General features: G+C 33.4%; 1 protein-coding gene across 8 annotated transcripts in view; it reads left to right on the top strand.

Annotated features, from left to right (window-relative positions):
• LUBEL (Linear Ubiquitin E3 ligase) overlaps positions 1-25,749 on the top strand; it is a 91,089-nt gene that overhangs the window by 42,986 nt on the left and 22,354 nt on the right. For all 8 annotated transcript variants that reach the window (XR_013026812.1, XM_076496575.1, XM_076496605.1 and 5 more), the window contains 7 exons: positions 1,842-2,684; positions 9,858-9,983; positions 10,700-10,963; positions 11,177-13,825; positions 15,875-16,072; positions 21,124-21,297; positions 21,908-22,006. Coding sequence is in view for 7 of the 8 variants with exons in the window: in XM_076496575.1 (XP_076352690.1) it covers positions 1,842-2,684; positions 9,858-9,983; positions 10,700-10,963; positions 11,177-13,825; positions 15,875-16,072; positions 21,124-21,297; positions 21,908-22,006 (4,353 nt within the window). In the remaining variant the exon portion in view is untranslated. The remainder of the gene's footprint in view (positions 1-1,841; positions 2,685-9,857; positions 9,984-10,699; positions 10,964-11,176; positions 13,826-15,874; positions 16,073-21,123; positions 21,298-21,907; positions 22,007-25,749) is intronic.

Below are 25,749 nucleotides of genomic sequence, written 5' to 3' on the forward strand. Positions count from 1 at the left end.
TTTATATTGGATACCTTTGCCACTGCTACTGTCGATTGGCACAGCAGACAAATCACGTTCTTCTGTTGTTGAACAAAACAGTATTGTACAGTCCAATCATCATGAAACTGCCGGTTTTCGTCAACTTTTCTTTTATGATTAGCTGCCATTTTTGTTATAAAATAATATCAAAATAGGGCTCATAAGTAAATCTCGAAGAACAATTGGAACACGTGAGATTTTGTAATTACAGAAATATTATGTTGTTGCACCAATGATTAAATGCCTATGCATTAACAAGATTTGCTTATTAAATTTTCTTTATTGCTCAACTCAAATATGGAACCATCTAGTATCTAATGTAATGCATATTCTTCTATAGCACTTAATCTTCATGCAGGCATGAACTCTCTATATTTGATTTTCCCATTGGACATCATGAGCCACTTGCTGACTCATCGTAGGCCAGACTTTGTGCACCACTGCTTTAGATAATGATAAAAGGTTTTTTATTTCAGGCAATGCTTTCTAACTGCAGCTTTGTCAGGGCTAGTAGTATAAGAACTAGCCATACATAAAATTTGATTTTAAACAATGTTTAAATTACAATTATATATCTTGATGTATTGCTGGAAAGTAGGATGTTCATCTGAAATGATGTTAAGCAACACAATTTTTACATGTATTATGGAGGGATGTGTTTCTGAAACGTTTTGGTCCACTCTTGAATAATTTTTTAAAGGATGTAACATTGCTTTTTTAAATACAGTGTACTGTACAAAATCATCCTCACTGTAGAAGGAATGAAGTCTGTAGTACTAGCAATGTTCACAACTCATTCACTTGCATCAAAGTTAATTGTTTCCCTGGGCATCTTTGTAAAGGTCACTTTACCATCACTAAGTAACAACTTTGAAGTCAAGTTGAAATGGTGGAAACAAGGCTTTCCTGCATCCTGCAGTTTGAAAAACAGTGTATTTAGAAAATAGCATGTAAGCACAACATGTTCACATTCTCCACTTTCATGACTTGGCAACATTGCTTCACATACATAATAGTGGTACAGTCTTTACATTAATTGGTGAGCACTGTACCTTCTAAAGTAGCTCAAAAATGTTTTAATTAATACTCTAGTAATAAAATAAGATGACATTGTTTCAAAAGTATTGGTAGTAATTGACAAACACTACACCTAGAAATATAGTCAATGATGTTGAAATGCTCTAGTAACAAAACAAAGAAACATTATTCAATATGTGGGTAGTAACTGGTGAACACTCTAATAATGGAATGACACAGAGAAATGCAATGTATAACAAAGACCCAGTGTTTATTCAAAATTTATTTACACTAAAATATTTATGTATACCCAAAAGTTCCTTTAGAGTAGAAAGTAATAGATGTTTCACATAAATCTACAATTAATTCATACCAGAAGACCTGAATGTTAAATAATTTAAGAAATTTGGATACTAGAATATTTAGACCATATTGTTTTTGTATGCTACTTAAACTGCTCAGTTTTCATATGTTTATTTAATTAGGTTATTGGGTCTGTATTCTTATTAGGTCATTTTTATAGGGCTTGCAACCTAGTGGGAATTAAAAACTTTGGAAATTGCACTTACAATAGTTCCTTTAGGCAAAGAAAAGACTATATTTTTATCCAAGTAGAAAGATAAATTTTATGAAAGACTCTTTTGTTATTAAAAAGAAACACCACAGAGTTAAATATTTAGAGAACAGCACACGAAACTGAATGTTATATTTTTTAAAAGGCTTGAAAAATGTTTTTATTTTTAACATTATTCCTAGCAAACAAGTATATCAAGTGAATGTAATGTCACTTAAACTTTTGACAGGAGATCAGAGAAAGGTTACATGGGAAGCTGAATATCCAAGAAGATGAAAAAATGAAAGATTTCACAGAACCAGCCAAACAAAAACATTTATCTGTAAGCAGAGAAGCATCACAAAGAACTTCAGTTGAAAGAGCTTCTGAGATTTCAACAAAAGATACTGATCATTCCTTTTCTTCTGGTAATAAAGAAGCTACCATTAATCAAGTTACAGAAACCTCACATTTTACTGTTGACAGTGCTACTAATGACAGTGTTTTTTCTTTAACTCAGAACTTTAACAAAACACCGTCTTTATCAAAATCAGGTCACAGACGAGATTCCTCTGTGCAGACTCATATTGATGCAATTCATGAAGCTTTGAAGTCAAAACCTGAAGAGTCAGTTTTGGAATATAGCACTGAAAAAAATAAAACAGAAGATGTTAGTACAGGTACCAGTTCATTGGCTGATGCAGTTGTTAATGGTCATAAAGTAGAAATGGGAACCTCACCACCTCCTCAAAATATATATACTCAGACTACATTTGATTCTAACACTGGAGGATTTTTAGATCTTAATAGGCCATTTCTCAATAATGATGTAGTTCCACCTAATCAGTCCCTCTCCTCTTATAAACAAGCTTCTGAAGATAGAAGACTTAGAGGTGCATTGTTTCGCAGTTTAAGTCGCAGTTCCCTTAACAGTGAATCCATGGCTATGTATCCTGGAGAGAGCCATTTTGGTCCTGTTGAACCATTTAGTTTCAAAAGTGGTGGCACACCACTACGTGGCGAATTTAGAAACTCCAGCTGGGATTTAAGAAGTAGACCTCATTTTGGAACATCAAGATTTAAAAACGACCAGGTGAAAACAACATCTTTTATATCTTTTTCAGCAGAACTTTGCTAAAATAAATGTATATATAAATGATTATTGCTTAACACAGAATGTGTTTTAGTTTTGTTTCTTTAAACTAATCTCCAGGTGTGTAAAATCAGGGAAATCAGAATTATAGGGATTGTAATATTTAAACATTTTTGGAGTAGTGTGTAAAATCTTTTAAACTCTGAAAAAATATTTGTCAGTAATCTAAACCTCGTACTGAAATCAGTATTTGTAATGATGTTTAAAGTACTTAACTATATACACCTACATGTGTATTGGAAGGGACAAAAAAGTATTAAAATTAGTAGCATTTCAGTAATGTTTGTATTTTTTATCTTATTTCCAAAATGCACTTTCCTATTCTCATCTTTAGCTTTATAATGATGAAAGTTTTTCTTCTCTACCAATCTAAGCAGTGGTATAAATCTCATCTCACTTCCTTCAGCTTTTATTTTCCACTATATGGCCCATAGTGATTTAAATCTTGTACTTCTTTACATTTGTGTCAATTCTTTTCCTATATCAGGTCTATATATAAGCTCTATTTATTATTGATGATGAGAAACCCACTTGAAATAAAAATGTATCTCAGAATGGCTGGTATGGGTATCAACACTTTTATTGATAAGGAGAGAACAACGTTTTGACTTTCCTAGGTCGTCTTCAGGCTAAGAAATAGAGAGTTTGCAAGTGACCGTTGTTGGACACGTCTTAGGGACGAGAGTATAAATGAGTACGGGATACGGGATTGTAGGGGGCGTTGCAGTTGGATGTTAGGTTATTAATTAGTATAGGTATAAAGGTGTTCCTTTATATTGGTTTAATTTTGAGTTTAGTTACTATATAAGTAGGGGTTCTTTGCTTTTGCATTTGTTTACATTTGTTTCTCTACTTAGTATCTGGATGTTTACTATGGTTATGTTCTGTTTATTTTATTTGCAGTGTTTAAAAATGCGTGAAGGTGTTTTTTTTCTTTCAATCTAGTTTCCATTTTTTTGCTTGCTTCTCCAAATAAAGGAATGAAAAAGGTTAAGAATATATAACAACTGGTGACTTGCAAAAAAAATGTCCTCAGAAACAAAATTAAACTAATAAAATCATAAAAATGGGACACCTTCCATGCACACATAAACTAAAAAATAGATCCTAAACATTTCTGTTCCCATATGAAAAAAATGCTACAAATTCAAACAAAACTACTATCCACACTGACCGAACACTTAAAACACAATAATAAGTTTGGTATCAAATTGCAGATTATAATTGAAATTCCGGTACTATACATTAATTTCATAATTTGAAAGTAAATATTTAGTTTGTCAGTATCAGTAATTTTAGTAACTAGTTCATGGAAAACTATAGACTGTATTTGAACATCACAAATATCTGGTTTGAACCGATGCTGAATTCAACAAATCACGTGACATATAAAGAGTGATCTTTAGGTATGTTGTTGCTGTTGTTGTTTTTACAGTCCCATACCTGTTTATACTCTCATCCCTAAGACGTGTCCAGCAATGGTCACTTGCAAACACTCTCTTTTTAAACCTGAAGATGACCTAGGAAGATTGAAACGTTATTCTCTCCTTATCAATGAAAGTGTTAATACCCCTACCAGCCATTCTGAGATACATTTTTAAGCTCCATATTATTACTTGCTATTTGTTTTTCTTGATGGCAGAATATTATGATAATGGTTTGATGCACTTGCTTTGAATTTCTCTTTTGAGTTGCATAACTTTAATTATACCTATGCTGTGGATGATTTTTTTTACCCATATTGTTGGGTTTTAAGTTTGTCTATTTTATTTAATTTTAATAATAATAAAAAATCTGAAAGGTTTTGGATATGAAGTCTCACATTTACATATCTGATACTGAGTTTCTTCATGCTCCTAGCCTGACACCTTTAAAGTCTAGTGTTGCCTGGACAGCAGGAGAAGGACCCATTTCTACAGATTATGTCTAATCCTTTACACACAGACAAATGGAGTCTTACTTGCAGTCTAATTTTTCTTCTCCTGTAGAATCAAAGGCTGAACTTTCAGGAGATCAGGAACAAAGTGTTTAGAATTTGACTTTTTTTCTCTTTTCAGATAGCTAATTAAGAGCCTTCATTGGACATCCAACCTCTTTCATTGTTTTCTTGCAACTAGTACATCAAGTTTGTGATGTCTTTAGATTTCTCCTATGATATACAACCTTATTTCCTTCATTGTAACAGGAAAGTTAATCAGCTGATCACCTAGTCTTTCTACCTTCACTAGAAATTGTTGTACTTGCTTGGAGATTTCCAGATCAGTTGAGAGATGCTCCTACCATACTTTGACCTCCCTTTTATGACTTAACTTTTCATTGCTTGGAGGACTCATATTTAGATTCTCAAAGGTTGGGGCATAGGTGACTACTCTATGGGGTTTGGTCCTGTGGAGGCTCAACTAAGAAAGTTTGATGTTGATATGGTAGATATTTTCCTCTGATTAGTTTGCCATTCAGGTTCTTCATTTAATATCTCATTTTCTATTGTCTACCATAATGGTTATCTTTCCCCTTCTCATGGATCATCTTACCTCCAGTTGTTGAGTGCAAACCATTCAGGATCTCCTGTTTAGCAAGGCTGTAGAATGCATCAACTACTCTCTTGAGAGTTTTTGTTCCCATTTGTTTGTAGTAAACAGGCAATTGGCAACGTCTTATTGACTTTCCTCATCTCCATTGTTTCCTACAACCACCTCAGTTCACTATGGAGTCATTTCTTTCTCTGTGGTGGTGCTTTGTATTTGGTCTCTTGTTGAAGTTTGATGTCACTGATGCCTACATTGATATTTTGACCATGTAGTCTTCACCTTGGTTTCTCCATTTTGTTAACAAGAGACAGGTTTTTTAGTTTAATGCTCTACCATATGGCTTCTCATCTATCCATCTTTTAGTGGATAGTCAGATCCTTATTACATCATCTTCACTCAGTGAACATTCACACTGACCATTCTATGGATCAATTCTTGCCACTTGGCTCAGAGCTTCACACTTAAGCTTCTTTATCTAATGCTGTAAGAGCTGGATTTCTCATCCAAACAGAATAGTCTGTTCCTACTCTCACATAATACCTCACCAATTCAGATGTAATTTTCACTACATGTCTCAGCAAGGTCCCACTTCTCCATGTTTTCAGTTTTGTAACAAACCATTTTTCTAATACCTTTATCTCCTTTTCCACCCCTATGTATGATTTGTTCTCTTTTGGGAATGTAGACATTCTTGGAATCATTCATTCCTATGGGTCAGGTCCAGATACATTACCTTCAGTGATTATTATTGGACCATTGGAGCATTTGCAAGAATGTAATGGATTGTCTGATGACCCTATTGGGTCATCAGTTGTTTTGAGTTTCTATCCATTTGATGAGCTATGTCTTAGGGTGTCATATTGTTGCAAGAGAAGGTGTTAATGATTCACTTGGACATTCCCCAATGATCTACTACATTTTTAAACAACAGGACATTTATTACAGGTCTCTGTTTTCAGACATTATAACTTCTCTTTTGGGCCCACAATCATCAGACTATTCCTCTTGCTTGTCATATTCCAGGTTATGAATTTAGTGACCAATTAGCTATCTTATCCCAATCAAGTTCTTTCCATGGAATGGATGCTTCATTTACCAGTTTTTAATTAGATCTGCTCAGTTAACTGCTTTTTCTACTCAGTGGAATGCTTAGCTCCTGTCCTGCATAAATGCTCTCAATCAGAATGGGACAAGTCTTTATTGATATTCATGATCCTTTATCATTCCACTTCTATCTTAATCCAATAGGTACTTTCTTCCAAAAACTTCATATTTTTTCTATTGAACATTTGAATCCAGATCATCTTTTATGCCCAGTTCAGGATCTTTGATGTTCTGTTGCACACACTGAAGGGTTTTGGGGCTCATGTTACCTTTTGTTATCTGTTTAGATCCTAATGGGTTATGTAACTTATCCAATGTCACTTTGTCAGGTTGGGTTCAGCAATTGATGTATTGCTTACTCTGGGCTTTCATTGCAGGGATGGAGACTTCTTCAGGTCTTATCTCATCAAATTCTTTATATCTGAGTATCCCTACAGCTTAGCTGCATTACCTGGAGGGGAATTGTGCAAGCTTGTATGTGGGTCACATCCAATACTTTTATATCTTATTATTTACATAATTTGGCAGTTGCTTCCTCAGAATTTTTTCTGGCTAACCCCCGTGGCTATTCTTCATGCTCCAACTTGTTTGAAAAAAAAGAGGTAAGGGATTTCATTTCTTTTGTCTTTTAATTTTCAGGGACCCTCTCATCATTTTCATTGGGCTCCCACTCTATGGCAAGTGTTGTCTTGTCAGATATGCTTATTTCCAAATCTAACTATCAGCTGATTACTCAATAATTTTCCTGTTAGCAATGAGTTCTGTTGAAATGGGGTGTTCCATAAGACCACCTTGTGTACTTTCTGGGTGGTACACAGTTATAACACAAAAACAAGTACACTGCTGTTCATGGATTATCATGGGTAAAACATTTAAGGGGATTTTGCCCATTCCGCTGATTCCTTGTCTTAATAAATTCAGGTCACTTGCTTTTTAAAATAGGGAATGTGGTTCACCTATTGCACTTTCTATGGAGCATCATTTCTTAGGACTCTCCAGTTTGAGTGTATCCCATCATTTCTTAGGACTCTCCAGTTTGAGTGTATCCCATCATTTCTTCTAATGCAGCATAGGAGTCCTTATCAATACTGATTCCAGTTTTTTTTCTTGAGTGATGCTTGTACTCATTATTTCACTGAAGGAGAAGAGGGTGAAGCTAAGTTCCTCCTATTAATAACCCTAGACAGTTTTATTAGATGTGAGGTATGTGTAAGACCAACATATGCAGAAGCCTACACATAATTCTGATTCAGAGATTATTCTTTTGTATCCACTTGGATTTTGTATGCCCCCTCTTTTTGATCATTCTTTTTACTTCAGTGATCACAGAAGAAGGCCCTTGACTCCTTCTAATTCCACATGCAGAGCACTACTTTTTGTACCGTTGGTTGTACTTCATTTCTTATACTTTCTTCTTATAATTCCAGAGGCAGGAGGTGCTGTCTTGTCACTCAAGTTGGGGAGTTAGGATTTTTGTTGTTGATTCCAGACTAGGTAATCTCTGTTTCTTCAGGTTGAGTGAGGCATGATTTGTCCCATAATTCTGAGTTTGGTTTGTTGTATTTTGCAGCTTGGGATAAGTGTTTGTCTTCTTTGGTGATGCTTTTCTTCTCTTCATAATTCTGGTAGCTTAACATGTAACATTCTAAAAGTTTCAGATTGGGATCCAATAATATCATAAACAATACAGCAGCCCTTTTGTCACAGCCATTACACCTTGGATCTCAGTTTATGTCCACAGCTCTACAACTCCAAGGATGAGATGTGGGGCCTCATTTGCCTGGTTGGAGTCGAGATGAGTTTTTGTTTTTCTAAGGATGTTAAGATTTTGTTTCTGTGACCAGTTGGCCTTTACCTCCCAAGAAATTGGTTTAATGTGGTCTTGGCATAAAGCATATCTGTCCCAGAAGTTGTACAGATCCCACTGCTGTGCTATTACCACATCCAATTTCTGTATAGCTCTTTTCTATGCTGATGCTTTTTGTGTGGATCTTGCCCTCTCTTGCCCCTTCACCTTTTCAGTGTGGGATTCTAGTTAAAGTGTAAGGATAGGTATGTGTTTTTCAGCAATTAACATTTTGCTATACAGCAAATGTATTTCCAATAGTACTTACCTTCCCTCATACACTCCCCTGCCCTTCCTACTCACAAAATGGCCAGTTTTAGGTCTGTTAATTTGAACCATCTCAAAAAGTGAACAGGAAGTAATGACAGGGAGCTTATAAACAGATCTGGTTTAGAGGGACTCATTGATGTAGGTGGAGAGAATCACAAGATTGAAATTGCTATGAACAAGTGGGATAGAAAGGCTAGAGAAGTGAGGTAAGATTAATACCAGTACTTAGATAGGCATAGAACAAAAACTTTCTTTGAGATAAAGATAGGAAAATTTTAACTTTTTTTCATTTTGATCTAATAACATAGTGTATAATGTTTTTTCATTTTACTTTTATAATGTAGCATAATATTAAAGGGACAGCAAGGAACCTATTGGTCCATTTTGGCTGTTTCATTCTCTATAGTAAACTAAAACTACCAAATAAATAAATTAAAAGACAAAATAAAAATCTTAAAACCAGTTTTCATCATTCATAGAGTTATCAAGCTTTCTCTGACACTCACTTAAATTTATTGCCTTCAAAACATCAGAAGGAAATCCATTCTAGAGACCAACCACCCAGTTAATAAAATAAAATTGTAAAGATGACTCTCACCATGCCAAAATTTATATTTGTGCCCCTTAGGCCTACTATTCTTGCTATTAAGTATAAAAAAATGATACATCAACACTGTCAATTCCCTTTTTAATGTCTAACACCTCAATCAGATCCCTCCTATTTCATTTTTTTTCAAGAGAAAATAATTTCAGAAATTATAATCTCTTCTCATATGATATCTCCTCCCTCCAAGGCATTATTATAGTAAGTTTCCTTTCCACCAATTCAATGTTGTTCCTAAGGTAAAAAGCCCAGACTGAATACAGTAATTTAAATGTGGCCTATGCATTGAAATTATAACCTCTTTAGACTTGTATTCACTATTTCTGTAGATTCCCATTTGCCTTATCACTAGCAGCAGCACATTACTTGAATGACTTAGGAGACTGATCAACTATTACACCAAGATTCCTTTCTTTCATATCATTGTTGAAGTTATTCCCATTTAAATTATATTTAACATTTACAATATGATAACCTACATGTATTAATGGAGTATTAAGAAATATGTCTTTAAACATAAGCAGAAATGATCTATTATCTTGCTATTATTAATTGTGGATCTCAAACAGATGCTTTTCAGAAGAACAAAGCTGTGGGCTTATTTTGTCAAAATGTATTACAGATATTGTTTCAAAATAATTTGAAATGTCAAAAATATAGCAGATAAAAGATTATTCAAATGCACCATTTACAAGTTTATGCTCTTTAGTGGTAAATGCTTTGTTAGAATGATAATTTGCCTCTCACTGTATTATTTTCAGTATGACTGGAGACAAGATCATAACTTGTCAAAGCAGGATAAATATCGAAGCATGGAGGAACTTGTAGAACGCAGAAGACAAGAGAACATGCGTGTGCAAGGAATGGAAATGGTTCGTCTTGTGAGGGTGGGTGCAAATTAAAGCTATTGTCAAATAGCTTTTAGTGTGTAAATTCTTTATGTAAACTTTTACTGTGTTTCCGAACACAATATACATAAGAATTAACAAAACTGATAAATAAACTGTACATTTTGTAAACAGAGCAGCAAAATTGGCTTTTGTTTAAACAACCTTGTTAACAACTGATGTGTTACCAATTTGAAAAGTTTCTGCCAGCTTGGAATAACAGTACAATATGTACTAAAGTTTGTTTTTGTTCTATTTTCTATAATATAAAGTTAACTTTCTGATTGAAAGTGATGTATGTTGATGATATTCATTATTAGCTTAATTTTAATGTAGATAATTTTCATTACAAAATATTACTAGACTATGTGCTTTGGATCAGCCAGTTTTGAGAATGAAAATAATTTCATCACTATAAAGTTTGGAAATGGTTTGAGTGGGTAGCGACAGAAACTATTATGAATATATGTCAACATTTTGACATTCTACCTGATGATGGCATAAGCTTGTCGTAACATTGACCTATATTCATAATAGTTTCTGTTACTACCCACTTGAACCATTTCCAAGGTTTACTTTCAGAAAGTGGGTTTCTTGTCATCAAATTTGAATTTCTTCATTATTTATATTGATTCTTACTTTTACTAAAGTTATTAATTCATAGGAAATGACCTCCATTGATCTACTTAAAAAAAATATTAATACAATATGTCTAGGAAGCAGAACAACATGGTTTCTCAGCTGATGAGCTGCAAGTAGCCCTAAGCAATTGTGGAAAACAAAATCCCATCCATTGGTTGCAGGAAAACTGGAAAAACATGGTGGAAACTGTTGTTACCTTGGCAACTAACTATGGTCATGACAAGCGAGACAATAATGTGGGGATTATCACTGAAACTGAATCACGTGAAGCATTAGTAACACATAGAGGAAATGTTTGGGCATCAGTTACAGAATGTGTTGAGGGACGGCAGAGAAAGGTGAGAAAGGTGAAATCATGTAGCATCTGTTGTTCACATTATCTTAATTTTGCAAAATGAGAGTATGAGGAATACTTAGTATCTTTAAGGTTTCAACTGTATTATTTTAGTTCAGTACTGTAGGTGGCAAAATAACAGGTAAAATTATCTGTTATTGACATTAATACTTCAATTTTTTAATATTTTACTACATTTTTTTTTCCTTCCATATAGTTCATGGAATTGAGTTCAAGAGGGAACTTCTCTCCAGGAGAAATAGTTGCAGCTCTCACAGCTAGTCATGGTAATGTTGAGAAAGCTTACATAGATCTTACAAAATCAACTGTAAAACCCTTTTTAATGCGAATTTGGGGTCCTGGAGCAGGAGTGGACAACCAAGAAGGTGCCATCAGACAACACTCTTTACAGCCTACAATCAGTAAGAAGCAGAATAGAATTTGGTCTGAAGAGATTAGTGACTTGGAATCAGATCAGTTTAGTTCTCATGATATTCTGTCAATACCTTCTCCTCCTCTTTCTATTAAAACTCGAGAGAGTTCCTGGTCCAGGGATATAAGTGAGGTTGAAACTGGTAATGGAATCTCGCTTCCTGTTACACAAGGACCTTCACCTTCCCAATCAGTTCATGACCAGCAATGGGGTGAAAATATAAATGACTTTAAGTCAGGTCAACAAAACCATACTGTCTTTCCACTAGAGCTTCCTTCCTCTGTTAGTCATTCCACTCATAATAGAATAAAGTCTGAATCTGAAAACATTACTGATGTGGAATTAGAACAGCAGAGTCCTGTAGTAACTCGCAAGAATATATTACCAGTGTTGAGGAGAAGTGCAAGTGAATTGGTTATAAGTATAACTGAAGGAAAACAGAAAGATAAAAGTGAAAAAAGTAGACGTCCAAGCTTTCTGAGACGACTAGCTTCACTTAGAAAAGACAAAACAAAAGAAAAAAAGAAAGAAAAGGGGACCAATTTAGTTGAGCAGGATACACCTCAAACATGTGAAGAATCACAATTTGGCAAAACATATGATAACACAGAACAAATCTTAGAAGGAAATGAAAGGATGAGAAACCATGATATGTATGCTGTCTCTTCTAGTGCTGTAAATCCAGATAAGATTAATCTTTTGTTTCCTCGGAAGAATGATTCTGCTCTATTTGAAATTCAATCTTCCAAGAATACATCTTCTGTAAAAAACTCTCAGTTTGAAGAACCTAGATATACATCAGAAGCATTAACTGAAATAAAAAGTTCAAAGAAGAAACTTCCAAGTTTCTTTGAAAGGAATAAAAAACTAATTTCTGGATATGCCTCTAAAAATGTTGAGTCTGAAACCAACAAAAACCAAACACAGTTAAATCAAACTGTCCCACATTCTGTCAGTGGGAATAAGATTGAAATTACTAACTATGGAAAGACTATGAAAGATTTACCTTCAGAAATGATTGGAATACCAGCTGACACTGATGAGGATGAAATAATTAATTCCAATGATTCTTCTTCTAATGTTAAATCTAAGACTAGTAGAAAACAAAAATATGTAGCTAAAAAAACTCATAATAGAAAATACAGGGCTACTTCGAAAACATTTGAAATTATTAGGAAATTGAATCAGAAATCCAAAACAGATTCTGATTCTTCTGAGACAGATGAACCTCCTGTTAGATCTGATGTGAAAAGGAAACAAAAATGTAATATCAAATCTACTAATAGCAATGTGGAAGAAAGAAAAAAAACAGAACATGCTTTAAATGTTTCTGTTGTCAATAAAAATATAGAACAAGGCTTGAGAATCAAACCAGATTTGTCTGTTGGAGCTGAAAACATGGCAACAGGATGCTCTTTTGATAAATCCATAAAGAGTAAAAGTCAAAATAGCTTTAGTATTGTTGAAAAAAACAAACGGTTTGAATCTGCTTTAGGTGTTCCTGAAATCAATAATAACTCGTTTTGTGAATCTGAAACAACACCCAAATTTAATAAAATAGATGTAATCTCAAATGCGGATCTTGAAACAACAATTGAGAACAAAGAAGAAGGAAACCAGTTTGCTGAGCATAGAATGACCTCTGCTATATCCAAAGGTACCAAAGCAAATGAATCAAAGACAGCTTTCAAAGGAGATAATATTTCTAGTAGTCCTAATTCAAATCTTGTGTCTAATAATACTAAGCAAATTTCTCATCATTTAGATCAACCCCAAGTTCTGCACCCTCTGAAGAAAGAAACATTACTTGAATCTTCTGAGAGAACAAAACCACCTAAATTCCTAGATCTTTCAAGAAAAATAAATGCTGTTAGCTCTTCTAAAACTGAAAGCAGTGATATAAATGAAGATGTAATCTCAAATGCAGATCACAAAACAACCATTCAGAACAAAGAAGAAGAAAGCCAATCTCCTGAGCATAGAATGAATTCTGCTATATCCAAAGTTACCAAAACAAATATATCAAAAATAGTTTCCAAAGGAGATAATATTTCTAGTAGCCCTAATTCAAATGTTGTACCTAATAATACTAAACAAATTGCTCATCATTTAGATCAACCTCAAATTTTGGAGCCTCTGAAGAAAGAAACATTACTTGAATCTTCTGAGAGAACAAAACCACCCCAATTCTTAGATCTTTCAATACAAGTAAATACTGTTAACTCTTCTAAAACTGAAAGCAATGACTTGAATGAGGATTCTGGCAACCTTCTAACAGAAGAAAGTTATGTCAATCCCATCAGTGAGACCAAATCAACTGAAAAACAACCAACTAAAAAAGGTGGCTCTACAATCAGAAATTTCTTTTCATCCTCCAAGAAAAAAAATTATCGTCCTGTGTCAGTAACAAATGAAAAACGACTTGAATTTGAGGTAAGTGACCTGTTGAATTATTTTGTTATTCCTGTATGTAAAAAATAAAAGGTAAATACTTTAAGCTTATATGAATTAATTACAATAGAGGTGGATTAAATAATGTCAAATGTATTGAAGATATTAGGTAATTATTGTTGTAATTGTTATATTTTAAAGTCTACATGAAGAGGCTAGTTAATAAACATACAATTGAAAAAATTTCAAATTTATGCAAAAAGTTTGAAAATAATGTTAGAGATTAACTAAGAAAATGTGCTTTCTGTATTCTTAAATTTCTGAAATCCTGAAAATTTTATGTTACTGTTTATACTGGTATGCATGTTCTCTTCAAAAAACTTCTTGGTAAGGAATAATAATGCAAAGAAATCTATAAAAGTTTTATATCTTGTTATGTAGCTTTTTCACATTAGTTACCGCATTACTTTCAGTTCTTTTCACTTACACTTGTAACATGTATAATATATAACATTTTGGGCCGAATTGAAACTATACTGGTTCTATTTTATTTGACATAAAAGATTTTGATGCTCCCCAGTGGTGCAGCATTATGTCTGCAGACTTACACTGCTAGAAACTGGATTTCTTTACTAGTTGTGAGCACAGTACAGATAGCCCATTGTGTAGTTTGTGCTCAACTACAAACAAACAAACAAAATATTTTGATATTTTACTCATAATGACTTAAAATATGACAATTACATCATATTTGGAATATTATGATTTTGTATGTAAATAGTTCATTACTTGTATACATGGTAATATCAACTTATAATAAATGTTAAAAATATGTTGTATTAAAATAATTATATAATAAACTGTATTTTACATAATTGGATATTTCTTATAGATTTATATCTATTCTAATATCTTTATGTTGAAACTTAAGGTAACACATACAGGTAGCTTAGTGTTCAAAATGAATGTTTGAACATGACAAATTTAGGATTCTGGTTTTCCATATTTAAAGTGAATTGTTTCATTTGGCTACAATTAAGGATTGTATGATTTGTAAGTTTGTTCTTCAAAATCATTGACAAGTATTCCATAATATTTTATATTTCGATTAATCTAAAGAATGAGTGGAAGACCTATTAGCTCTGGTTTTTTTTTTAACACAATGTTTAGTTCAGAAATAATTTGTCAGAAACAAAAATGAATGTATCAGCACAGGGATTCTGATATTGGCAAACTCATCATACTTTTGTGATATATTGTTTTACAATAAAGTAGTTACCATGGTAATAATGTAACACCTAATAATGCTCTCAATTTTACATAAAAACAAGATTCGTTTACCTACAGACGCTGAAAGAAAATAATAGATATTATTTTACATAAAACTTCAGTTTGCTTGATTGCAACCTTATTTAAATTTCAAGTAGCAGCATTTGATTATATTTATATTGAATGGAACCTTCACCAGATTTTGTTCCATGTTGATTTAAACACTTTTTTATTGTCAGTGCTTACTGGCCTAGCATGGCTTGGTGGTTAGGGCATTTAACTTACAATCTGAAAATTGCAGGTTTGAACCTCATCACCAAACATGCTTGCCTCTTTAACCACTTAGGTATTATAATATAACAATCAATCTCACTATTTGATTGGAGTAGCTCAAGAGTTGTTAGTGGGTGGTGTTGATTAACTGCATGCCCTCAATCACTTCTAATAGGCAGGCAAACAATGATTTAAAGCATTAGAAAAATATCTATTGATGGCAAAACATATTACATGTTTTGTCATAACATTTGGCAGCATTTCATCCCAAACTATTTTATGACCTATTTCATACTGATGATATGTTAAAGCATATACCTGAAATTCACCTCTATGCATTGTAGTATATTCCACCATCAATAAAATTCCTTCTTATGCTTGTAAATCCTTACATGCTTGCCTATTATTATATTAGCATAAAGTGCTTCTTTATTGAACTATAACTTCTAAATTAAAGATGATAGCACAAACAACCTTCAAGAAGTTTTGCACAAAAATCAACAAACAAACATTTATTATTATGCCCATTGTAAACAAATTCTGTTTCAGAGAAAAGTCAGAAGTTTTCTGGCTCAAGGAAAATGCCAGACTTATGAACAATCAGAAATTGTAGTCAAACTTATGGATATGAAATTTGATGAAAAGGAATCTCTTCAGGCTGCCATGGAATGTGATTCACTATATCAAGCTGTCAACTTCCTACAACAAGAGTGTGAGCTGTGTTCTGGAAAGTTCCCCATGGCTGAGGTGCAAATTCTTGTTTTACTTTCTTAAACCAGATATCACTACCTGTATGTATGTATCTATGTATACAGGTGTTATTTTGTTTATGTTGGCTTAATTATGAAATTTCTTCACCTTACTGATTCCAATTTTCTTTATAGCATTTTAACTAGAATGGATAAGACCCTATAACACATAGCTACTAGAAATAACAGTTGGAATATAAAGCTATAAATAATGCTAACTAGAATAAATAACTGCTTCAGATATGCTACTCACTTGTTCACAGAAAAAAATAAGTAATATGTCATGCCTCTGCTGAAAAGTTTTCATGCATACACCAAACGTTTGAAACAAAATCTATAATGTGTGCTGTACTACTCCATGATACAATCAGCAATAATACATTTTTTGTACAAAAACTTTCCTTCACTATTTTATACTTAAAATTTATTATTTCCTTCAACACTGAAGTGTTCATTTGTGTTCTATTTTCATTAAGATTTCCAAATTTTTTGCACTTAATATTTTTAACTTTTAGTTAACATTCAAAGTATTATATTTCATATTTTCATTTTTTATTTGAATTAAAAATAGTACTTTTGAAATTGAATTGAAACTAAAGTTTCTGATACAAATAATTATTTTATTTATTTCTTCCTTTAATTAAACTATAAGAATTAGAACTCATGTTTCCAAGCCTCTGGGCCCAACATGGCTAGGAGGTTAAGGTATTTGACTTGTGATTCGAGGGCTGTGGGTTCAAATCCCTGTCACACCAAACATGCTCACCATTTCAGCTATGGGGACATTATAATGTGATGGTCAGTCTCACTATTTGTTGGTAAAAGAGTAGCCCAAGAGTTGGCAGTGGGTGGTGATGACTAGCTGCCTTCCCTCTAGTCTTATACTGCAAAATTAGGGATGACTAGCACAGATAGCCCTCATGTAGCTTTGTGTGAAATTCAAAACAAACTAAACCAATAAAAGCCTGTGATAAGGTTTCTTTGACAGGAATATTCCTTATCATCATTTACCTGGTGTTTGAATTTTGGCCAAATCCTATACTAATCTCAGTTTTTTCAATAACAAAATGACCAAGATCTAATTATGTGCTACAGACATATCACACTGATAAAAAGGGAAATTAAAAAAAAGAGTAAAAATACAGAAATCATATTATTATTTTTGATAAATTCAGTTCCATGGATCTTATTGAATGTGACTTCTTATATCCAAGTTCTAGACTCCTCAACAGGAGTTGTTTTATTTTACTTAAATGTGGACCAGTAAGCAACGTTTTAACATTTTAAGTTATGAGGTTGGTTTTATTATACATCCATTATCTTGAATCATAGTCATTTACTCACTTTTAACTTATTATCCCATTTATCTTTTCTTTCTGAGCTTTGCATCAGTACCCCATCAGTTTTACTGAGAAAGGATGCACTAAAACTTTGTTCATACTGTCCAGTTTTCTTTTTCAGCTGTTTCCCAAGTTTTTTTGTTTTTAGGAATTTGCTTTATTAAGGTGCTTTATTTTCTGGAGTTAGACTACCTCAGTTTTACCTCAAGGAACTCACTGTGGTACCTTTCCTTTCTGCAGAAGTTTTCAATAGGGACTTTCATCCTGTGACATAAAGTCGTTTCTTCCCAAGAGGCCAACCATCATAAAGCTTGACTGTTGGTTAGTTGTAACTGGAATCACTCCTTAATTTTTGCTCTTTGTTCATCTGTGGATTCACCTTGCAGGAGACACGTGTGTCACACAAGTTTTTCTCTCAGTGGCTTTCTTTGTCTTCTAAAAAGATGTCACACAAAGAATACACTCTTTGGTTTGCATTTCCACTACCTTGTAGATATTTATCATCTCCTAATCCTGTACTGAAAGGAATCATCTGTTGCATCTTCCCTTCTCCTTTGGAAGTCTGTTCATTTGGGTTGAATAGTCAGGTTTATAAGTCACAATTGACTCACTCTCTGTATATGATATATTTGGGAGTTTTTATTACTTTGTTTACACAGTGGGCTCAGTCTTCTACATTTCAAAAATATGGAGCTTCTTGTTTCCAAGGCTTTCTTTTTTTTCTTCCTATGCATGAGGTTCTGTCTCTTTAATCCTTTAGGCATCCATATCACTGTATGATGGTCACATAATACAATTTGAACCTCCTGCTTGAAATGTGAATTTAATGCACAAAAGCAATAGATAAAGTATAATCTGAACTGGTGACAATCTCTGCCACTGTTTTGTATCAAACATCACATATAAAATTTGGAGAAGACTTGAATTGATAGTGAATGAAAATTTATTACAACTGTGCAATGTTTTGACAAGCTTATGCCATCAGAATGGTTCTTCTGGATCCCATCATCCTTTTCTGTACTAGAAATTATGTTTAGTTTTCAGGGCTGTTACATATCCTGCAGTCAAACCTTTGGCCACCTCTTCGCTGTAGCATTTTTCTTTTAAGGTGTTTTTTCTAATATTTTTACTTTAGATTTCTCCTGCACTTTTTACCACAGGAGCAGGTTGACTTTATTCCCAGATGTTTTTTTCTCCAAAACTTTGCCTGCTTCAGATGGTGATTAAGTATATCTATAATTACTCTTTCTGTCCTTTCTCCTCCATGTGATCCTATAGGCCACAATTGTCTCTTTTATTCTATTTGAAGAGTTTTATGTTACCTCACTTGCACTATACCTTTTTTGTAGCTCATGATGTCATGTTTGTTTTTGTGAGATTTCTCTTCTTCTCATGACATACTTCCTTCCACCTTCACCTTGGTAAGTTGAATTGAATAATTCATCTGGCCTGTCTATTTCTTGATGTATTACTTTAGCCACAATACAGTTCATGGAGAGTTTGATTTTGTCACCTCCCTTTAAGTTTATCATCTCAAAGCTTCTCTTGCCTCTGGCCAGTAATATGCAATGGGTGAAATATTACAGACAAGTTGTGGATAACCCTTAACACTTTTGTGTGACTTTCTTTACATTACTTCTACTCTGGGATTTGTTTCCCACCAGTCATCACAGAAACACTGGAGGTGAATTTTTAATTTTTCATTTTCTACTAGCAGATTCCACAGTATATATGTATAAGTAGAACTCATCACATAACCAGTGTTGCCTCATAAGGAATACTCCTCTTTCTCCCTAAATCTACATAGAGTAAGGGTTAACATTTGTCCCTACTTGTTTTCTAGAGTTACTATATTTTACCTTTCAAACAGTACTGCTTCTCCCCATAAAAAACAAATAAACCTAGTGTGGTTCTCTGCTGTCACACATGACAAGATCTCTGTACCTTTACACAATCTTTCATTGTGGGACTTTATGCAGATGAAAGATCATTTTTCTGACCTGTTTTCTTCTAATAGAGTTGGAGAACCATTGCTTCCCCAGCTTCAAGCTACTGGAGAGTTTGATGTGGAGAGTTCCTTTTGGCTTTATATAATCTCATTGGCATGAAACTGAGTGGTTACACCCTTCAATTAGAATTAGGGTGAGAATATATATTAGAAGTATAGTATAAGCCACTCCCTACACTATGAGCTTGATCATAACTAGTGTTGTAGGATGATTCAAATCTGAATATGTTTTTTCTAGTAAATATATCACCTAAGTATTTCTCACTTACTATATGACTTCATTATTATCCTAGCCATAATACAGTCTATTGTTTGCCAACCTCATAAGATATATAGGCTGAATAAGGAACTTTCACTTTCTCTTCTCTTTTGCATCACTTTAATACCATGTAGGAGATTTTTTCAATACCTTTCTGCACTACCACTTATACTGAGGAAAAAGTATTTCCTATTTTAAATGGATGCAGTTTCCCACTAGGGCTTACCACAACTTAGTGTATGACATGTCCAATAGGTTTTCCTTTCAGTTCTATATTTATAAAAAAGAAGCTTGTCATTTTAATTTCTTTATCCACACCAGCCCTTTCTCTGTGTTCTCAGTGTAAGAAGCTAAGTATCTGTTCATATTCTGTGGATAGGTGAGTAACATTTCTGAAATAACATTTTCTTTATCTGGAAATGTGTTTCAAATATGTACCTCTCTACAGAACTTTCCATCTTTCCTTTCCACTTTTGGTGTATCTCCTTTTACCTTATCAAGTATAATCTTTTGGTATCATCACAAAATGTTCAAGAAAAATACTGTACATGGAAGATATGTTGTTCTCTTGTTGGTGGAGTGGTATCTTCTAACAGGGATGGCATCATAGGCTAGCACAGTATACATTATAATGTGTAAGGGTGGGAATTAATACAAAGGCTTGACACATGGATTAAACCTCTTTGCCAATAACATGATGTGTTCTGTGAAGGGATGAGTATGTTTTTAAAATACATTTACAGATAACAAAAATTCTAACAGAAAGAGATATAAATTTAAATAGCTAACAAGTAAATATTGAAGTATGAGGCAGAATTATTTATTACCTTCTAGTACTTCTTCTTCCAACAAGTAGCAGCACTAGAAAAAAAACTACTAAAATAGGAAGGCTACCCAAACAAAACATTTTTGAGAGAGCAAAAAACAACAACTATTAAATTAAACATCTGAACTAATTTTTGTTGTTGTCTGTTGCATGACTGCATGGTGAATTACAAAATGAAATGTGCAACATCTGCTTTTGAACAATTATATGTGATGTATTCCCACACGTTTTATCAAAATAAAATTGAAACTGAAATGTTTATATTTTAAAGTTTCTTTTATATAATTTTATTAACATTTGTTTTGAATGAAATAATTTAAAAAATCAAAACTTTAGCCCAAACTGTTGAAATTTGTATTCAGGTTGTGAAAGTAAAAAATTTCTTGTTGCACACTGGCAGTTTTTCAGTAAACAATACAAAGATAGAAATACATAGAACCATAACCATTTTCAAGCATACATTATGAAAGTTCCTTTGAAAAATACTACCTTATCTCTCTTGAAGCATAACTTTGTAGTTGAAGGGTATTTGACTTACAATAAAAAATATTGTTAACGATAACCTTATTTCTGTGTTGTTTTATAGTAATTAATATATTTTTTTATTTTGCTATAGATGCTGGTAATGATCCACTGTTCTCATCGTGCATGTAAAGAGTGTTTGAAGGCTTACTTCACCATTCAGATAAGAGATAGAAATATCATGGAGTTGCGATGCCCCTTCTGTAATGAACCTGACTTGTCAAATGAAGATGTAGCCCAAGATTACTTCACCCATATGGACCAACTGGTAGAGATACACTTGATGGCTGCACAAAAATCAGTGAAAAATATAGCTAAAGAACCAAGATTTAGGATAGATTTTATCATATTGAAATTTTTATTACTTTTCATTGCTGTGCATAAAAGAATGTATCACTCAATAAACTATCAGGAAATATATCATAAGAACATGCTACAGTTAAATAAGAAGTTTATGCATTGAAGTCTTTCAGTATCATGTTTTGAGCCACAATTTCATATTTGTGTATTTGTTTGAGTATGAATATATTTCATACATGTTAAACATGAAGCAATAAGTACAAACTAATGACATAATAATATACACAGTATTTCCTTAGCTTAACTACAATTTCCTTCTTTTCTCTATTAACTGCTTTTTAAACCTGCCAAAATATTCTAAATCAAGCTGTTATTTTTCTTTATGAACCAAGTCAGCTTCTATGGTTAAAAAATATTCAAATATGTAACCATCCCCAATGTTTTAATATAGTTGCCTACAATCTCAAGGTTTGTAAACTGTAAAATCCCTGTAGAAAATGAATTTATTAACAATTAAATATAGAGTTTGCAGCAATTCTACTGATACTTATTTTCTAAAATATTATGCTCTTCATTAGCTAAAGAACCTGGTAGAATCTGATATCCATGAACTGTTTCAAAAGAAGCTGCGAGACAAAGTTTTGATGAAAGACCCAAACTTTCACTGGTGTTCTCAGGTAATTAACTTAGAGAACAACTTTATGTGTAAAATAGTTTCTAACTTGTTATCTCTTTGTGACCATTGGCACTGATTAATCATGTCTGTTTTATGGAAGATTTATTATGTTATATTCTTTTTTCAGAAATATTAGAGTGACATATTAAAGTGTTTGACAAAATGGAAACAGTTATATGTGGTATCTTTAAATGGATTTGATATATAGGTTACCTGTGATGAAGACATTTCTCAGGTTCTATAAGTCTGGTTTTTTTACAGTAGATGTCTGTGACATATTGGCAATAAATATCAACTATAAACAAATGTTCATTACACTGTTGGTTACCACAGTTGTATCCAGAGCTTTAAATAATTGTATCTTTTTTTTTCTTTCTTTGTTTTTTTTTTGTCAAAGTCCACACAGGCTGGTTCAGTTACTTTAGGACACAATTGATAGGAGGAATTATTATCCTCTACTCTGTTATTACAATAAAGCCTTTGATGATTTCATTTTAAAAAATCACCTGTGTACACTCTTTATTGTTAAGTTGCTATTAAATCAGTCTCTATCTTTAGTAATTCTATGACTTCTGAGTAATGTGTTATATAGTTGATTACTGTCAACATACACCAGTGCCCTTGTTTGATACAGGTTCTAGTGGTCTGGTCAAGTTCAAAGTAACCTTGCTTAATGACTCTCTTATAAGAAGTGTTTCATCCAGTGGCACTTTTGCTGCCTTCCCTTTAGTACTTTCTTTTGGCAGATGGCACATAATGTGTAGGTTCTGGTCAGATCTTTAATAATCCCCACCCAGTGTAAGTTGCTGGTTATTCTGTCTACAGTCTCCTTAACTCCTAAGTGTAATCCTACCATCAACTCATGAGCCAGCTTCATAATGTGAGTCTGGTATTCTATTGGTACTGTTCTTTGTTTATCTTCTCCACTACAACTGCCTTGATAGATCTTGTACTTCAATCCCTTTTGGTCTTCTATTCTCTACATCCTTTTCATCTTGATCTTGTGCTCAACTTTCTTCCATGCACTGTCCCAAATTTTCTGCAGTGGATAGTCTTTCTTCTGAGCTTCCTTCAATTCCCTAGATCTATATTTAGAATATTACCCCTTGAGACTTGCAAGTGTGTGGTATCTTGCTTTCCTTTTTTCTCTTGAACTCTAGTGGTGATTGCAAATATCTCATCATTCTTCCCTTTGTCCAGTTCCTTTAAACTTCTACTGCCTGGTATATATATATATTCACAATCACAAATTTGAAGATGATGTCTTGATAAATACAGCCTAAAGATCTCCCTTGTAATGTGGTTTCCACTTTAATTCTGTGGGAAACTATCTTTCCGTCCCATCAATCAGCACACATAGATGTAACTTGCCCACAATCTGGTCATCAGATATTAGACTGGTTCTCACTGGTATATCCAGTATCTCCTAGGACTTTCAATTTCTTATCCCCAACATAGCCTGCACCTACAGACATGTTGTGGTTCATTGGCACCTCTTGATGCTTTAAATAGAACTGGCACTGTTGACCCATTTGCTGACTTGAGCTACACATCAATACATGCACTGTTTAATCATAGAAATAGCACTTCCTTCTTGTGGGGAATCTGAGAAGTTGTCTTCATCTTCTTTCTTTTAGTAGCAGTCCCCATGGTGACAGTCACTTTCTTCTTGTTTTTTTGCCAGCAACATCTCTTTGGGTAGTTCCAGCTACTTTATGTTGATATTTCTTTTGCTGTTTGTTGTCGACAGACTTACACTTACTCTCAATGTGCTCCATTTTTTCGCAAGCATAGCATTTTTTCTTTTTTTTGTAAGTTGACTTCTTGTCACCTTTGGTAGTATCCTGCATCTAATCAGCCACCCCTGTCTTTTTTTACTTTAACTGGTTATTCTTGGATTTGCCAAATGTACTCCCTCTTCTGTGCGCTCTTTTAACAGCTTGGCTATCTCATCCTTGTCTTCTGGTGCTCTCTCTTTTAGGAACTGTGACATGTCAAAAGAGTACATGATTATAAGTATTTGTGTATTAGTAGATCTGCCAGTCCTTCAAAACTGTCTTCACACTTGGCTATGTTAGTCCACCTTGTGAAATATTGCCATAGATGTGCCACAAACTGAAATACAGCTTTTCCAGTGTTAGGTTTGACTTCTTTGAACTTCCATCAAAAGTCTTCCTTGATAATATTGTGTTTCAGCAAGGTCACTTTTAATTTGTCATAGTCCATAGCATCATGTGACATCATGCCCCTGAACATGTACAGGCATTTTTCTTCAAGAAGGAGTATGAGACAGACTACCTAATCACCTTTGTCACAAATCTGTCTTTTGGTAAAGCTTTTATACCTTTCCAGGAAAACATAAATGTTTTCTTTCTGTTCATCAAATATGGGCAGTGTGGGTCAACTGGCCCTGACCCCATTGTCATTCTTGGGTCCTCTGTCTTTCAGTCATGTGAGTTTAACAATCTGAATTTATGCTATTATTCTCTCATTTCCAGTCTTTCCTCTCTCTGTTTTCCTCTTTCTCTTTTTAGGGTTTGTGTTTCACATTCACATTCTTCTTCTTTTCTCTTCTGTTGATGCCCTTCCTTTTTAGGTCTTGTTGTTGTTTAACAAACTCTTTTAGATTGTCATCTTTAAACCTATATCACTTACTTCTCTTTATCCACCTATCAAAGTCAGTAAACTTGATTATGTAATGTAATTGTGATCTGTATAATATTTTACCACTGCTACAGCTGTGTGTATATAGACCTCTTTGCCACTGTTGTTTATGTCTTCTTCTGCCAACATATACCACTGTAGATCCTGGCTGGCTTGCCACTGTTAGATTTATTGAGGCTGGATTCTTTACGGTAGGTACCTATGAGTTGTTGGCAAAAAAGTTTCAACCGTTAAAAAAATAGAAATATAGCCCACTTGTTTTAAAAATGGTATATTAAAAACAAATCAAACAAATATACAAATGTAAAAATGTCCATTACACTATTGGTTACCATAATTGTATTCAGGTCCTTTAATAATTGTTCTTTCTCAAAGTCTACACATACTGGTTTAGGTACTTTAGAACGCAATTGACAAAGAAATTTATATGCAAAAACGGCTCGTTTGGGTTAAGAAAATATTTTACATAGAAGAGCGAACAATGTTTCGACCTTCTTCGGTCATCGTCAGGTTCATGATTGACAAAGCAAATTATTCTTCTCTATTCTGTTATTACAATACAGTCTGTGGTAATTACACTTTAAAAATCACCACTATACACTCTTTATCACTAAAGTCCTGATCACAATCTAGAACCAGAGATCAGTAATGATATTTTGGCATGTATTTTTTAACTGACAAAATTCTAGAACATTCCACACAATATAAGAATTTACAATGCAATAATACTCAATTAAATCAATAAGAAACTCAAAAAGTTCTTGCAACAGGGTACAATAATCTCAGTATTGTAAACTATGGTTAATTCATAACAACCGAGATATATAACATAGGCTTAGTAAAGAGTTGTTTAAGCAAACTTACCATAAAATACCAGTTCTAAAAATATTTAACATAACACTCTTTCTATATAAACTATCTAAGTCATAATGCTTACATTAAACTTAAACTGAAAGTAGAGTATATTGAACAACAAAGACTGATTTCTTCCCTATTAACTACCAAGCCTTGGAGTTGTTTTATTAACCAATTTGAAAATTCTTTTTTAATGAGTTCAAGCTTCCTGGATATTTTTAATTT

Source organism: Tachypleus tridentatus, chromosome 1, assembly GCF_004210375.1.
Source record: "Tachypleus tridentatus isolate NWPU-2018 chromosome 1, ASM421037v1, whole genome shotgun sequence".
Lineage (NCBI taxonomy): Eukaryota > Metazoa > Arthropoda > Merostomata > Xiphosura > Limulidae > Tachypleus > Tachypleus tridentatus.